Raw genomic sequence first — 17,567 nt, 5'->3', positions numbered from 1 at the left:
CCTGCTGATCCGTCATCCTGACCCCCTCTTTGATGTTTTCTTTTTTTTTTTTTTTTTCTTGGAGCATTAGTAACAAGTGAGAAATGCTGTCTCAGGCTATTATATATGGGATTATTTCTCTATCGCCAGCACAATGACCGTATGTAACAGGATTATCTCTTATTTAAAATAAAAAAGCCTAGGAAACATCAAATCCTTTTTATGAAAAAAGTAGCTTCTTTATGGTGGTTCCTTTAATTGCAAAAAATTTTCTTTTTTTGCTTTGTAATAATACATTTTTGTCAGTCAGCAAACCCAACCTAACTGCTGCAGATGTCTTCTTTCTGCTAGCTAAATTTAGGCTGTTCTTCCTCTCCTTCTGTGTATATATTCCTCTGACATCAAGAGGACTATGGCCCCTTTAGAGTACATTTATTGCTGTTGTAAACAGTGAAATCTGATGAGGCCAGATGATGGAGGCTTCTGCCAATGTCCCTTCTTAGCATGCTTTCATTTCAAAATATATGCACTGGTACCAGTTAGTGCCAAAACTCTGAGAGTATGAAAATACAACTAGAAAGGAGGAAAACAGGAAATGTGTGTCAGTTAGCATATACTAAATGTATATTCTGTTTTCTTCAATGAGGTATGTGAACAATTTCACAGTATGCAGATGTGGGAGGAGGAGAAACTCCTGGTGCAACTCTAAGTAAAAAAACATGGGAGTATTGGGGAAGGAGATGGAGAGAGAGAGAAGAGAGGCCTTTTCTAGATCTGGGTTAGGTTTTTTTGCAGTGTAAGTTTTTTTTTTTTAAGACAAGGACTTTGCCACAGCCAAATCTAGTCCTAATTTTTAAACTTCAAATTTTCAAGAGTTGCCAGGTACTTTTTAGGTACCTGGGGTAAGCTTGTGTGCCTTTTCAGTTGTGTTTAAATCAAAAAAGTGTAAATGGAAATGCAAGCTTGGATCAAAAAAATTACATCAACAGGATTTGCTTTGAACTTTCAAGTCTCTCTCTGCCTCTCATATGCACGTTCATACAAGGTTTGAGGTTTTTCTGATTTGAGGTTCTGGTTGATCTTCCATCTGATTGAGAAATAAGTAACATTCCCCCTCAGTTACAGGCATTTGAGTTACCCCTAAATTCACCAGTCTTAATACACATTTTCCCTTTAAGGGGAATCAAGAATATGCTGCAAAGATCATTTACCTCACACATGTTTCTATCCAAGTCACCCATTTCTATGCTCTGTTTTCCTCTTTGCTATCACACAAAAAAGCGAGCTGTTTGTATTGCCTTTGAAGGCACCTCATTATCATTTCCATGCCAGTTTTGAGAAAATAGCTTTCATGATTCTGACCGGTCCATGATATCAGCCTATACAGCCCATTTCTGAAATTTTCAGATGAGTAAGTTTTTTCGTGATTTTTCCCATGATGTCCTTATGTTAACCTTATGTCCTTTGTTAACCACAGCAAAGCTATTTCTTTATCCTCCTTCAGATAAGACCTTCCTCTCCTTCTCATGCTGTTCTTTGCCAGGATGACTGAAACAAAAAAACCAAACCGAGCAACAGGTGGATGCCGGTGCTCTCTGTATTGCTTATTGTGTCAGCCAGTAAGGTCTGTAGGGTATCTGTGTCCCCTGCCTGTCCCATGACTTCTTGTCATGTAATTAGGTTATCAGCTTCCTGGAGCAAGGAACATCTCTAGCTGGGTATTTTTACGGTAGGCAGCACAACAGGAGCTGATCCATGCCTGGGACTCTTGCAGTATCAGTGCCAGCAGTTATCTAGTCCATTTTTGTCGTTAACTCCTCTGCCAGCTGCATACCCGTTTGGTAACCGGCAGTTAAAGGGGGATAACCGGTACGGTCGGGTGACTTCGGCGGCACACCTGTCCCTGTCCCGCCCTCCCAGAGCACACGCCGGCCGTCACCAGCGGTGCGCCCGGGCGAGCGGCCCCGCCGCACCAGGGAGCGCCTCACGCCTACAGCGGGGCGGCGGCGATCAGCGCCGAGGACGCTCGGGTGCGGGTTTCGTCGGGGGGACGGTCCCGGTCCCGGTCCCGGTCCCGTTCCCGCCGGTGAGGCCGCACCGCCGCGGCCGGCGGGAGGGAGGGAGCACGATGCTGCCGGCCCCTGAGGGGCTGGGCGGAGCGTGGAGCCTCGGCGCCGTGTAGCGGACCCAGCCTCGCCTTCCCGCGGCGGGCGCTCCGCTCCCCGGTGCCGCCCCGGCCCCGCCGGCGCCCGGCGGCAGCTCTCCAGCGAGCTGAGGGGCCGGGCGGGCGGGCCGGGGCTGAGGGGCCACCGCCCCCTCGCGCGGGGCTGGGCGGGGCCAGGCGGCCGCGCGCCGGCCCTTTAAGGCGGGCGGCGAGGCTCACCTTTCCTCCTCCCCCCGCGCCCCGCGAACTAGGTACCGGCCCCGGGCCGAGCCGAGCCCTGATTGGGCGGCCGCCGGGCCCGGTCACGTGGTGGTGGGGGGGCGCGCTCCCCACAGCCTCTAGGCCGCCATTTTGGCTGGAAAGTTTGGAATTTCCGAGCGGTGCGAGCGGGAGGCGGCGGGCGGCGCGAGCGCCCCAGCCCTGCCCGCCCCGGCCTGGCCCGGCCCGGCCCTGCCCGCCGCGCTGCACCGCACCGCGCCGCCCGGCCTGGCTTGTCCCATCGCTCGCGGAGGCGCCGCGGCGGGCGCCGGTGGGAGCCCCGAGCGGAGCCGCTCGCTCGCCGGCGGGTGCGCGGGTCGGTCGGTGGGTCGGTCAGACGGGGCGGCCACCGCCCCCCCCGCGCCCGGCCGGCAGGGGGAGCCGCACCGCCGCCCCCGCCGCGCCGCCCCGAGTCGGGCTCAAAGTTTGTGAGGCGGAGCCCCGGCCGGCGGGGGAGCGCCGCGGCCCCGGAGCGCCATGCCCGTCAGGAAGCAAGGTGAGCGCCGCACGCTGAGGGGCCCCGGCAGCTGCCCGCGGCCGCTGCCTGACAGCTGCGGCGGCGGCGGGACGGGCGGGGAGGGGCGGCTGCCGGGAGCCGGCGGTCCGTGGGCAGCGGGAGGGTGCGAGCCCGCCGAGGGGCACGGTCCCGCCCGCGCTCTCCCAGCTGCGAACAAAGAAGCTGCCGGGCTGGGCTGGGGCGGTCCCGAGCGCGGAGGCTGGTTGCGTCCCCGGCGTGTGCATCCCCGGTCCTCCTACCTGGTGCGCCCGGGTCACCGGTGTGTCTGGTCTCCGGTTGCAGATACCCAGCGAGCCCTGCGCCTCCTGGAGGAATACCGCTCCAAGCTGAGCCAGGCGGAGGACCGGCAGCTGCGAAACTCCATAGAGCGTGTCATCAGCATCTTCCAAAGTAACCTCTTCCAGGCTTTGATAGGTAAAGGCTGATTTCTTTCAGTTTGTGCTCAAGCCGGCTGGTTCTTGCTTGTGCTGTCACTTGCAGTGTTAAGAAGAAACGGTATTTTGCCCTTTTGTTAGAAGCCACGTGCTTTTTGTCCTTGTGTTTTTATTTTGCATAGTAACACGTGCTGTTACCGATCAACAGTTCACTTCTTTCATATACTTACTTTATTTGAGGCTTTTGACTGGCCCAAACTACTTAAAACTGTGGTGCAATTTTTTCTTGTCACAAGTTATTGTAGATTACTTTAGACTGTTTTTCCCCATATCTTTATTCACCTGAGCAATTTCTGAGGAGGTGATTTTTTTTTCTGTGAGTCCATATGTTACAGGTTAATGAATGAGTTGAAATGATTTTAATCTAAGGTATGATTCAGGCAAATGTTCATGCAGAGAAATCTCTAAAAACATCACAAAATGTGTATTTGAAGTGCAAAGTTAACTTGAAGTAAATGAGAAGAAACCTCTAATGCTTCAGGGAATACTACAGTGATCTTTTTTTCTTTGCTTGTTACATATTAAAGTGTAGTGTAAACACTATTAATTCTTAGCTTAGCATATTTGTTGTGCTTCACTTAAAATGTTCTCGTAAGTCTGGTTAAATTACTTACATGTAATCTTGAATTTCCTGCATGTGTGTTTGGGAAAAAAGTTGAGCATAAATACAACTTGCAGAATCCTGACTTATTTGGAAACTTCTGCAGGGAAGTAGTGAGATGTGGTTTCTCTTTGATCAATTGTCACTATTTTTGACAGCTAATGAATGAAACGGTTTTGTTAGTTTACCTTCAAGAGTAAAATTTGTGAAGTTCTGCATCCTTGTCTTTTAACAAAGTAACCTGTGTCTGAATTGTACTAATAACAGACACTGTAGCTGAATTTATTTGGGTACTGGAATGGTTGGTGTCCTACAGGTGTGTGTCTTGCTTCATAGTATATTAGCTTCTTTGAATCTCTGTTGTGGTGGAAACACAGGGACAGGCAAAACACAAACATGTGTTGCTGCATGTGGAATATTTTCTTCTGGAGCATTTATTTAATCTTCTTAGATTTTCAGAAGATAATAATCTTGCTGTAGTTTTTTTATTATGTAAATTCGGAAAAGGTAGTTGTGAAAATAAGTCAGTTACAGAAATCCTTTACTTACAGGAACTCTGTTTCTCTTCAATACTCAGTTGATGCTAACCAACCCCATGATAAAAAGCTACACAATACTTGTGGGATATCTATGAACAGGATTCACTCATTGGTGGATCAGAATGTTGAAGTCTTACATCAAAAGCTTAATGTACTGCAGTTGTGCCTTGTATTTCCACCCAGCAAATTTCAGTGTTGACTACCTTCAGTTTGAGGAGGAGAAGGCTGAGGGGAGACCTCATCGCTCTCTACACCTACCTGAAAGGACATTGTAGAGAGGTTGGTGCTGGTCTCTTCTCACAGGTGATTAGTGACAGAACAAGGGGGAACAGCTTTAAACTCCAACAGGGGAGGTTTGGACTGGACATTAGGAAAAAAATTTTCCCAGGAAGAGTGGTCAGACAGTGGAATAGGCTGCCCAGGGAGGGGGTGGAGTCACCATCCCTGGATGTGTTTAAGGGTTGTTTAGATGAGATGTTGGGGGATACGGTGTAGGGGAGAACTTTGTAGAGTAGGGCTGATGGTTGGACTTGATGATCCAAAGGGTCTTTTCCAACCTGAATGATTCTATGATTCTACCATTTTTCTTGTTCTGGGTGTATGTGTGGTTTTTTTTTTTTTTAATCTGTCTTGAAGACCCATGCAGTTTTCTCCTCTTCATTGAATAAGATACCAGTCTATTAGTCCTTGATATTCTAACCTGCAAGACATAGTTGCTTCTCATATTCACATATGGATCTTCATTGTTTTAATAACTCTGCACCTAGTAGTAGTAAACTTGAAACAGCAAGCCACCTCATGTCTGCTGGCTTCATTCTGCAGGAGCAGAAAAGGGGAATGTGGTGTTGTCTGGGTGGGTTACATGGCCTGTTTTCTGGTCTTGTAAGACGTTGTATGTTGCAGCTGTATGACCCTAATTTTTGTTGAGTTCAATTCATCTGTGCATGCACAGTAGGTGTCATGCTTCTTGGGTGTGTTGCATTGTTTGCATTTATTGGTTCACTGTATGATTGTTTATTACAGAGTGTGTATGGTCCCAAGCTGTTAGTCTGAAAGTTGATAACACAGAAGGCTAGTATTTTCCAAGCAACTTATGCTGTCAACTTGAGTCTTTCTCTAACCTCCTCCTTTCCGTGGAAATGCATCCAGGGAGTTCTTGTTCATGGCAGGGTGCTCCTGGCTATTGTTTACCTGGAAACATCTTTTTTTGGTGTGACTGCTGCATGATGGGGGTGAAGAGCTGGGGACTCCCTGGAAAAGATGTGATCTGGAGGATGGCTGTGGCTACTGGGAAGACCCTGAGCTTGCTTCTGCCTGTCCTCTTTCCATGAAGGTTTGGGAGCAGGCTGGATGAAGTATTCAGCTGTGTTGCATGTTAGGCTTACCTGGAATACTGCATTTCACATCACTTCATGGCCGATTTTTAAGTGTGCCTTTTAGAGAAGTTGCAATGTGTTCCCACCTGAAATAGCCCATGCTGTTCTGACAAAGTTTCAAGCTCAAATACCAGGTTATTTCTCCTATAGATACTTCTTCCAGAAAGTGTGCTACTTTTAGTTTCTGTTTTTTTAAAATAAAATAATACTAAAAAGGAAAAAGAATTTAGTTTATTTTCTGCTTTTTCTGCCAAGTTACTGCACTATATCGAAGACCTGCCTGTCCATGGTAGGTGAGAATGTTTGTGAAGGCTTCAGTCAGGATCTGCTGTCAACTTCATGTATCTTTTTTAGTACGATTTTTAACTTGGCAATCAAATACTGTTCTTTCAAGCAATAAATAGACATTACTTTATGCACAGAAATATATCTTTGGGTTTATAATGGGGGAAATAAAATATTCCTGAAACCTACAGATTTTATTAATATTTCATATATTTAGATACACATGAAGAAATTAAAGGTTAATTTTTTTAAAATTTCCATTTGGATGCTGAAGAATCAGTGGTATTGTTTTCTCTTTTAAGTCTTTTTTATGTTGTCCTCTCTTTTTTAATTCTATCAATAAAATTTTAGTTCAGCAATCTATGAACTTGACCTAGTTCTTAAATATATAATTATGGCTTTAAATGATTTGAATTAGAGCAGTAACTAGTCAGTGTGAACAACAAGTGTTACAAAACTGACATCACAACAGTGTTCTGTTTTAAGTGAAATAACTGTAAGAACTTCAAATTAGTAACAAAATTGGTAACCAAACATGACCTCCTTAAAACGGTCTGTGAAAAAGCCCTTCTTTTATTTTCTGTGTCTTCTGTAATGTGGTATTTCCCATTGCTGTTGCTGCAACCAGCCAAGTGTAATGATGCTTGGTACTTTAATTAAATGAATACCAATGGTGTGTAATTAAAATCAGCTTGAGAATCGTGTCAGTTTTAAGTAAATTTCCTGTTGTACAGTCTCAGAATTGTGTGCTATCTTTTTCTAGCTTATGAATTCTTGGCTGTAGTTAAAATAGCTTGTTATTGATATTCTGATAATTGGTGAGTCAGTTTATTAAAAGACCATAGTAAGATATCCACATATGGAAGCACAGAATAGACTTAAATGTCAAATTCTTTACCAAAGTGAAGTTATCTTCAAATAGTGGGGTAATAATTCCACAGATAAGTTCTGCTTCTAATTTGGGACTCTTTTACCTTCTTGAGAAGGTACAGGTTCTTGTGAAGGTACAGATATATGATGTATTTGTCTTTTTGAGAATATAGGAGGAACAACACTTACATGCAACACTTACAGAAGTCTAACACTTCTGAGGGAAAAACATTTGAAGCAGACTTCTGTTCATATACTGAATCTTTCTGTGTAATTAAAGACTGTTTCTAATAGGTTGTGTGCTGCAGTTGACCATATTAAAACAGTCTTCTAAAATTAAAAATATTCCTAGTTATAGCTAGAAACATGAGATAGTTTACTACTTGAAAAATATTCATTTTCCTGACAATAACTCAATTTGCACAGCTGTCAGAAAAAGGGAATTCTAAAAGAGTCTCTACATACCCTGGCAATGGAGTTAGTTGTGCTGCCTTTCTTGCTTTCTTTCTTGCCTTAAGTGTTCGGTTTTTTGTCTTTTTTTTTTTTTTTTTTCCTTTCTTTTAATATAGCTATGCATATAAAGGCTTTCTGGTATAAAATGGCAAATTTGACAAGGGAAGGTTGAATTTCATATGTGTAAGCATATGAGTTTATTTCACTTGGAGTCCTTTTGCATGAAGAGCTGCCTCAAGAATTGTGCTTATGCACTGGGTATTCCTAACACTAAATATCCAGTGTGGGAAATTTTGAAGAAAAAAATGTAGTGATTTCCATAATCCTTACTGAACCAAAGAACAGCTCCCCCCTAGTAATCATTAAGGTTTGTTAGCCATAGTTTGGATTCATGAGCTTTATGAATTGGACAGAATATATTAAAGATAGTGTTAATTTGTTTTTACACACCAGAAAAAGTCCTGTCTCCGAAATTTTTGTAAAATTGACGGTTGCATTAAGGTAAACTTTGTTCAGGTTTGTCAGCAGTCTGACTAGGGCTGAAACTTCTAGGAATATAAAACATTTTCTCAGCTCTGTCCACACTGGTTTTCTGAACTGAACTAGGAAAACAACCCTAGATTTTAGATGGATGTAGACTGGATTCGATCAGTACTCCTCAAAGTTGGTACCCTTTGGAGTAGACTGACCACATTTCTGCTAGATGGCATGTAGCCCTGGTTCTCTGAGCTGCGTGTGGCATCTCTGTAGGCATTCTTTGTCTTTTAGCTCCCTTTCAATTAGCCAGCATGGAAATATTTTCTGTACTTGCTGGCTAAATTGAAATCAAACACAGTTAAAGCAGAAGCTCTTCTTTATAACTGAAACCAAAAGTACTTGTTCTTGGGGAAACTTCAGTATCAGCTTTTATTTCAGTGATATGGTTAGTTAATAGAGCATATGGCGTAATGACACAGTTAACTTTTCAAATCAGCTCAGGCCTTGTAGAAAATTTTAGTTGTGGGTATGTGTCATTGTGTAAGACTGCTCTTCAGTTAACTTGAGGAAGGCTACTTTGTGAACTGCTTCCCATTTTCTAAATGTTACTGAGGCTCTACTACAAGGTCTTTCAGACTCAGTTGAATAATATTTACATTAAGAATCCAGAAATTCTTGACAGTAAGTTGAGGCTCTAGTTAGATAATCAGTGAATGTTGGGTTGTGGGTTTTTTTAATTGGAGGAAAGTTTAGAGAGAATTGGATCTTCTGTTATATTAGATACTGCTGAAATTGTAGATGCTAAACAGGGTGTTTTCACATGGAAATCTTATCCATGTTACATTTTTCTGAGCTTTTCCCCAGATTGCAACTTCTGAAATACATCTTTGCTATGTTTTAGGCTGAAACATCCATGGAATATAATTCTTGCAACTTTGATGTGTTTGCTTTTTGGACAAGTTTCTGAAGGATATACTATGGTTAGGTTTACTATGGTCTCCTTCCAAAACTGATGCAAAAGCTGCTCAGTTTCAGAGAGATTTGACCTGGCTTTGTGTTTTCAAAGGTAGTTAAGTACTTGATCATTTTCATGTATTTTTCTCTATCCAGATGGAGGGAGGATAAAACATTTTAGTTGGTGTGCAGATGACTGGAGTGTTAACTCAGTCATTGTTAGTATGCTTCTGCCATGTAGTTTGTCTTTGCTTTAGAATGTCCCATTTTCTAGAAGAAGTTCTCGTCTTCCTCTTCAAGGAACCTAATAATGAGTGAACAGTCTCATTACTCCTCTTTTTTAAAGAACTATTTATTGTTTTGTATGTATGTAGTGCAGTTCGGAAGTGTAGAAAGTTTTGGGGTGGTTGTGTGCTTGCTTTTTTAAGTGTTTCTCATGCTGTATTACATGTGTGTGTCTGACAGTGCAATGTATTGAATTTTTGGGATTAGGTGCTGCTTTTGGTACCCTAAAATAGCAAGTAAGACTAGCGTAAGTTGAGTAGCTACTGGTATGCAGATAAATCGTATTGTGGCAAAAGATTATCCTTGTGGTCATTATACTGACTGTGTATTTAGTGTTGAATAGCTGCACTGTAGAATTATCGATTATGGCATTCTCTTCACAGGAATACCATTAAAAGGGGCTGTTGACAAGAAAACTGCCAATAAATCTGCTGTTCATCCAGGGGCTGAAAAGAAAGTCAAAGTTGGGAATAATTGGTATAGTTTCCAGGTTCTGTGAAACTTCTGTTCTTGTTTCACTTTATTTCCTGTGTTCTTTTACCTGTTTTCCCAGATTCTGATGCCTGTCTCCTCCCATGCTGATGTGTACCTGGCTTTGCTCCTAATTTCCCTCAACATTTGTTTCACTACAGTGTAGAGGAAGGGGGAAAACACGAGAGAGGGTATTTGGTCTTAATCTTAGGCCTGCTTCCATCTTGTTCAGCCCTGCAGCTGGAATGCCACATGCCTCCTGTGCATCTGGTTGCCTGTATTCTGAGGGATGATGCTTGTTTTGGTGCAGGTGGAATGAATCTTCAAAGAAGCTGAACTCTAGCAGCTGACTAGTAGTCTCCTTGCACAGATGGCTTCCTGAATTATAAGTAGGCCAAATTTGCAAGAATGTTAAGAGATCACAGAAGGTGTAGGGCTGACACTAGAATAACAGCTTCATGTTCCTTCTCCAATTTAGGGGAGGCTCTAGAGCTCTTTGGTAAAGCTTTTATAGGAATCTTGTTGTGTGCAAGTATCTTCCCAGACATGTTCTCAAAAAAGTTGAGTTATTTTGGCTTGAAATTAAAAGGTCAGCCTAAGACAGAGGTGCAATAAGGAAAACTTGTGGACAAATTGTAGAAGTGTTGCAAACTTAAGTCCTGTTTTCAGAAACTTGTGTTAGAATTTGGCTGCAAGAGATGTACAAGTGTTACCACTGATGGAGATGCTAGTATGTGATGTCACCCACCCTTGTGTTGCCACTGATGTCAGATAATACCTTGGAGTCTGAGATTTATGTTGGTAGAAGAAACCAATGCTTGTGCTGTCTCCTCTAAAGCAGAGCTATGCACCTGTATGAAAGCTCAGCTTAGAGTATTGAGTGAACTCATGCCAAAAATAGTTTGATTTTTTTATGAACGCATTTGGAGAGAAACCTCCTCAGTCCTGTACTGACACTATTTAGGGGACGTCCTACAAATAAGCCTTAGTAGTAACACTTCCTTTGTCCCTGACAGGTTTTTATTACCACTAAAGACAGTAGTAAATGCGTTCTTTTAAGAAAAAAAAGTACATTGTTATACTGGCTACTGATTTGCAGCTGGGGTTGAAATATTTGGAAAGGGTGGATAACTGGGAGTTAATTTTTAGTTTGGATTTGGTTGTGTGTTTTTTTATATTTAGGCTTAGGTTCATGATGACTAATTGCGCATGAGGTGGTATTAATTGAAAAGAGTTTGGATAGCATTTGGAGGATTGTTATGCCAATTTTTGTCTGTGTGGTGACAACTTTAATTTTTAGGTTTTTTCCTACCTTAGTTCTGAACATAGAGGAGAAGACCCTGTGGGTTGCTGAAGGAAAATTGGAGAGAGACAATGTGAGGGTATGGTGAAGGAGTGATTAGTAAGCAAAGAGGAAAAATATGAATGAACAGTTTGGAAATCATAAGTAGACAGGCTGGCAAGGAGTTCAACATGTCTGTAAAAAACAGCTAGAGGAATAAAAGCAAACAACTAGATCTGAGGTTAGATGAGGATGGTTTCAGTTCAGCGCAAATTAAGGAGCATTTGTGTTAAAGGGGAAAATAGCATCTCCTGGAATTTGCGTTAAGTAAAGAAGCATCTGCAGAGTGGAGGATTAAAGGGTAGGACACAGTTACTGAAACAAGTGGAAGGGCTGAGGATGAGTAGTTGGATGCTCTAGCTTGTAGTAAAGGATCTTGTAGAACAGAACATGAGTGGTGAGAAAGTTGCACTGCAACTTTCAACTTTCATTTTTGTCTTGATTGTGCACAGCAGTAGTAGGTTTAGATTTTTAAAGAAGAGAAACCAAAACCAAACTAAACCAACTAACCCGGAAAGGGGCTTTACATGGGCTGTGATGAGGCTGGTTTCCACTTCCATAGTATGAATGCAAACATTTATTTTTGCCTGGACACAGAGACTATGACACAACGCAACCAGTGAATACACAAAGAGAATACTTAGCTGACTGTGGTCATTGACTTGGTAAATGTATATGAAGCTTTTCTTTGTGTTTGTATTTTCTTATTGATCACTAATACTATACTTTTCAAGTCTCAGTTCACTTGTGTTAAATAGATATTTTTAGTTTGATATAGCAGGTGAAGTAAGCATGCAGGATTGAGATGTCCTTAAAATTAGTAGGAGTTGCTTTACAACTGAAGAGTGAAAGTCTGTAGCACTGGCAGATTCTTTTGTCTGTTCCGACAGTGATCATGACTCTCTACACGTTTTGTCTGTACATCCGTTGTGTAGGGCTGCTAAGAATTTGGCAGATGCCATACATCTCAAATTGCCCTGAACTGGAATAACATGTTGACCTTGGTTTTCCTTTCTAGTAGTTTTAAGTCTTAAGTTTTCAGTGCTTCAGGTGCTTTGGCAGGAAGCCCTAAGAAAGAAGGATGTCTTTACCACCCCTTCCAACCGCCCCCTTGAATTAGAGAAGCACTTAATTTGTAATGGGATGACACATCTTCCTGGACAATGTACAGGTAGTCAGACCTGTTTGTTTATGAAGTTACCCATTTTTTTTTGAATATGGGTATTTGGATGAGTGAATGTCTGAGAAGAGACAGACCAATGAGAGATGACAGAGGAATTGCTCACATGGATGGATCTTCAAGTGAACTACTAATCTGAACTAAGTCAATTTCTGAAAGAATTAATAAACTTCTTGGTTGCTTGCAAGTCTGAGGGAGCATGGTCATACTGAAAAGGTTCTCCTGAATGAAGCTGGTATTGAAATGCTTTGTCTGGTAAAGTCTGAATGTTGATGCAAATGTATCTAGAGGTTTTCTGGCTTGCTGACTTGAACATTGGCTGAAATCTGTTTGTTCTGCTGTTGAACGTCTGTCAGAAAGGAATACTTCATTGATGTCAGTGCAGAATTAACTATATAGCTGGAGCATGTAAATCCTGGTCATGCTGCTGTGCAGAGGAACCTCGTCAGGCTGGAGAAATGTGTTGATGGGAACCTTATGGAGTTCAGCAAAGAGAAGAGCAAAGTCCAGCACCTGGGGAGGAACAATCCCATGTACCAATGTATGCTGTGTGCCACCCAGCTGGAAAGCAGTTCTGCAGAGAAGGACCTGGGGGTCCTGGTGGACACCAAGTTGAACATGAACAAGCGCTGTGCCCTTGTGGCGAAGGCAGCAAAGAGTATCCTGGGCTGTGTTAGACAAAGTATTGCCAGCAGTTCGGGGGAGGTGACCCTCCTGCTTTGCATTTTAGAATACGAAATATGGATTTAGAGTTTGTAAAAAATGAGCAGACAGAAAACCAGGATGAACTTCCTAAGCTAACTCTTGCTCATGCACAAAGCTGTTAAATACATTAAAATTGAAAGCCTTCAAATAAGGATACAGCATATAAAAATGTGGTTGTTAACTTTGTGTATATTATAGTAGCAGTTTACAACTTTACATAGTGTATGGTGTAAGTCCAACAGTTCAGTTTTACATGCGGTGTCCAGCACAGTCTGTTGTAGTAAATGTGTGTTTTAGTTGATGAAACATTAAGTTTGTGTGGAATTTCCTGGCATTTATTTAAGAAAAAACAACTATAACCCACAAATGGTCAAGATGCTTAAAGTGTGAAAATGCCAAACCTAAACCCAGTAGTGATTGTCAAAGGACTGCTTTTCTTAAAAAAAAAAAAAATAAAATCATATAATCATTTAGGTTGGAAAGGACCTTTAAGATCGAGTCTAACCATTAACCTAGCACTGCCAAGCCCACCACTAAACCATGTCCCTAAGCGCCACATCTATACATCTTTTAAATAACTTCAGGGATGGTGACTCAACTGTTTCCCTGGGCTGCCTGGTCTAATGCTTGACAACCCTTTTGGTGAAGAAATTTTTCCTAATATCCAATCTAAACCTCCCCTGGTGCAACTTGAGGCAAAGGAACTTGAGGCCATTTGCTCTTGTCCTGTCTCTTGTCACTTGGGAGAAGAGACCAACATCCACCTTGTTACAACCTCCTTTCAGGTAGATAAGTAGTAAATGCCAGTGAAATTTTAGTGATTCCTGCTATACCATAACATTAAAGGTCCAATATTAGAAACATAAAGAACAGCATCATGTAAAAAATTAGTGAGTTGCTTAATACTTGTTGGAAAGCTAAACCATATTAAAATATGGGCAGGGAAGAAGAGGGAATCCTTCCCATAGAGATGTACAGTGTTGATGGTTTCTTCCTCACTGTTGTGTTTTCTTGAGGTTATTTTTGTTTGCTAACATATTCTGTGCTTTGTTCTTTCTTCATTACTTTGCAGTTCCATGTTTCATCTGAATTTCTTGTATATATGGTGTGTTTTACAGATGCTGGATGCTTGTTCTTTGTTCTGTTATCCCCAAAACTGTTTTTGCTCAGTTCTCAAGGTTGGTTTCCTTTGACCAGTAAATAGCAGTTGGTGAATTGTTTATAGCCTTGAGGCCTCGATTCTGTCCTATGCCTTTATTTTCAAGGCCTCTGCTCTCATTCTATACTTGTGCTCCTCTATGGAGCTCTTTATTCTGGGGCCATGGGCAATTAATTCCCCACAGAATAACTACTTGATACCTGTTAGCTACAGAAATACACACAGAGTCTTATTTGTATATACAGTCTCTGTGTGTGCCTGTATTTAAATACAGCTTTTACTTAGCTTCAGACAATTGTGTGATGTAACACCTACGGGCTTTACATATATTTTTATATAATATATAAGGAATATATATAACATTTATATGCAAATTTATATATTTAAATATGCATAAACTGTGTGTATTTCATATAGAAATATTTATAAAAATAGATGTTACATCACAATTATCTGAAGCTAAGTAAAAGCTATACAAATTAGATAAGTCTTTAGAAAATTGCTGTTAGAGTTGGACAAGCTAAAACAAAGCTACAGGCAGGCCAAGACAAGTCCAGACGCCTGGTTATTAGCTTAATATGAGACCTATGCCCTGTTGCAAGCAGTGCTAACACCTTGTTTATGGGATTACACTCAAGAAAATGCAATTATAGGTATCCCATCTTTGACTTGTGAAGTTAGGCTTACTGAAAGGTTCATGCATAGAATAATTCTGTTCAGCTTTATTTTACTATCTGGCTATACTAAAATTACATACTCCTTTCTGCAGGAAAGGCGTATGGGGAGAGCTTGGCTTGACAATGGGATTTTTAGAACATAGACTGATCTTAAGTTATGCTGATTACAAGTGTACTCCCCAAATATATGGCAGAAAGTATCAGGCTCTCCACATACCAGGAGAAATGGCAAGCAGAGGCCTTATGTCTGATTTCTAAGCAGCAGGGAACAAATCTATCTGAAGGAATGGTGTCATGTTGCTGGTTGGAATCCTTGTCCTCGGAGGCAGATCCTCTAGACAAAATTGATGTAGACTCTTGAAGTGCCATCAAATATACTTAATTTAGGAGATGCTGTAAGAATTTGTTTGCTTTGCTGTTCTTTTAATTACTGTGTTGTGGTTTTCAGTGAACGTGGAACTCCCTTGTGAAGTTGGTTTGGGATTCAATTTATATTTGGTAGATAATTCTTTCTTGTTTCCTTTAAGAGTGAACAGTTTTAGCTTCCGATGTATCACATTACTGGTGAATGAGCCCGTTCAAAGAACAGCATTAAGATGAGTGGAAAACATGAGGGGGGGTGGGGAAATACTAACTGACAAACTGCTTGTAGTTTGTCAACTTCTACTGTAATGAATATTGGAAAAAATACAGTGTTTGTCACCACTGATTAGCTTTTCACATTACTAATAAGAAAAATAATTTTCATGTCTTCAGGGTCCTCCTTTTCAGAATTGGTGGTCTGTCACTTGCTTTGTAGAGACTTTTATTCTTGTTGCTGTCAAACATATCGCTGATTTGGCTACTTAATGTGATTTTACTTGTAAACTGACATAATTCCATGATGATTTTCTGTGTTGCCTACCATTCATCACTTTTGTCACTTTGGCTTTCCTGAAAGTTTGTGCTCCTATTTTTTTAATTATGTCAGCTGTTCTTTTAATGTTCCCCCTCTAGTTAGAAATGTTCCCCATCTGTGTTTTCTTTTGCTGTTGTGTGATACCTGATTTGGATTATTTTTCTGTAACTTAGTTTTCTGTAACTTAATTTGAGATAAAATCTGTTTTGGAATTAATATGGGAGAAAAGGGCAGGGACATGAAAAAAGCACATCTAGCTCGAAGAGGGACTCTAACCATAAATATAACTTAAAAAATTAGTGGTTTACTACCTGCTATTTGTAAGAATTAGGAAAATATTAGAACTTCTTATATGCTAATAATGCATCCACAGATTAATATGACTTCAGTAGATATTTAAGTGTGTTCATGTGATGAAATAGTTTTGTGAGCTGCTACATAGCACTAGACCAGAAGAAGAAATTTTTTAGGTTGAATTTTGTATGGCCTGAGTTTATGGCTTTAAAAGATTAAAATGTCCAGCACTCATTCCTTGTGGACCTAATCCATTCAGGGTGCATAGACTGCTTGCCTATGCTCCAAAGTACTTAATGTTTGCATTCTGAATAGTAAAAATGTAAAGAAATGGTTTTTTTGTTTTATTTGGTTTTGTCGTGCCGTCCCCCCCCCCCCCCCCCCCCCCCAATAAAGGTAGATATTATCATTTAGACACCATGTTCCTAGAAACTTTTTTTGCAGATTTGGAGCAAGTTCATGATAAACATAAACTAACCCCCATATTAAGTGGTGTATATATTTCTGATATCTTTCAATAGTAAGCCTGTTATGGTGTCATTCATAGACTTAAGTGGAGAAGATGTATGGGAAATAAAGTGCTTTTTGAAACAAGTCATTCTGCAGTATGAATAAATGGCTACCTCCGCTGGCAGGGACTTAAAAGAATGGTAGCAGAATTGAGAATCGGTGCCCTAGATTTCTGTTGCAAAACAGTTGCGCAAATAACCCCTTCCCATAAATAATGTAGTGATCTTCCTGGCTTGGTTGCTGTGGATTGCAGCTATAGAATCAACTGAAACCACTGCCTATTTAATATACCAAGTACTCTCTATCAGGGGAAAAAAAAATCTTTACTTGGTGTGCTTGATTGATGTATTAATGTTAATGCAGCTACAAGACAAATTTGCAACTGAAGAAGCTAATGTGAAAGATAGATTTAAAGACAATTTGTATCTCTTAGGCTGCTTTGCTCCTGTATATCTAGGTCACTTAACATCTCCTGCAACCCTCACTGCTATTTCTTCCAATCAGCAGCACTAAGAGCAAGTATAACTTTAAAAATTAATGTAAGCAGTTGATAGGAATTTGACTCTTGCTCAGAGAAGAGACACAAATGGAGTTTGAGAATTGTGGTCTTCTAAACTGTTAGAGAGCAGGAGTGCAATTTCTATGTAAAAAAAAAAATAAATCTAAGACTGGAACACCAGCAACAGTTAGACTTCTCTTATTTGTGTGGGGTTTTTTTTGTGGTACAGCTTTATAAAGAAATTAAGTTATTGTATCTCTGTTGCTGACTCTGGGCAACCTCTGAAAAGCTACAAGATTCGGCTGATTAAAGTTCTCCTTATTCATGGCTGGATCCTATTTACTTGGGCTGACTGTTTCTGTATGTTTGTTTTCTGTGAAGTTGGTGTAACTGAAAACATGAATTTACAACTCCTGTTTAGCAGATTTTTACTTTGAAGATGATACTAAAAGCTTTATAAGACAACTTCATTTGTCTCCCCTTCCCTTAGCCTATACCTTTTCAGATTTTTGTTTTTTAATGTATTTACAGATGTGATTACAGTTGTGTTAGCAAGTTTCATATGCTTATACTTCACAGAAACACCTTTTATGCTTCTCTAGATTGTGTTATTTTTATTGGTGCTTCATGTAGTGGATAG

General features: G+C 41.0%; 1 protein-coding gene across 10 annotated transcripts in view; it reads left to right on the top strand.

Moving 5' to 3' along the window:
* Window positions 1-2,491: 2,491 nt before the first annotated feature.
* Window positions 2,492-17,567, top strand: part of DLG1 (discs large MAGUK scaffold protein 1) — a 169,517-nt gene continuing 154,441 nt past the window's right edge. For 3 of the 10 annotated variants that reach the window (XM_074833877.1, XM_074833876.1, XM_074833873.1), the window contains exons 1-2: window positions 2,629-2,897; window positions 3,201-3,332. In XM_074833877.1, the coding sequence (XP_074689978.1) occupies window positions 2,879-2,897; window positions 3,201-3,332 (151 nt within the window). In that variant the 5' untranslated portion in view covers window positions 2,629-2,878. Of the gene's footprint in view, window positions 2,898-3,200; window positions 3,333-17,567 lie in introns of all 10 variants that reach the window. The other 7 variants (XM_074833874.1, XM_074833871.1, XM_074833889.1 and 4 more) reach the window with 5 other exon arrangements.

Source organism: Strix aluco, chromosome 9 (assembly GCF_031877795.1).
Source record: "Strix aluco isolate bStrAlu1 chromosome 9, bStrAlu1.hap1, whole genome shotgun sequence".
Taxonomy (NCBI): domain Eukaryota; kingdom Metazoa; phylum Chordata; class Aves; order Strigiformes; family Strigidae; genus Strix; species Strix aluco.
This window is presented reverse-complemented; position numbering and strand designations above follow the sequence as displayed.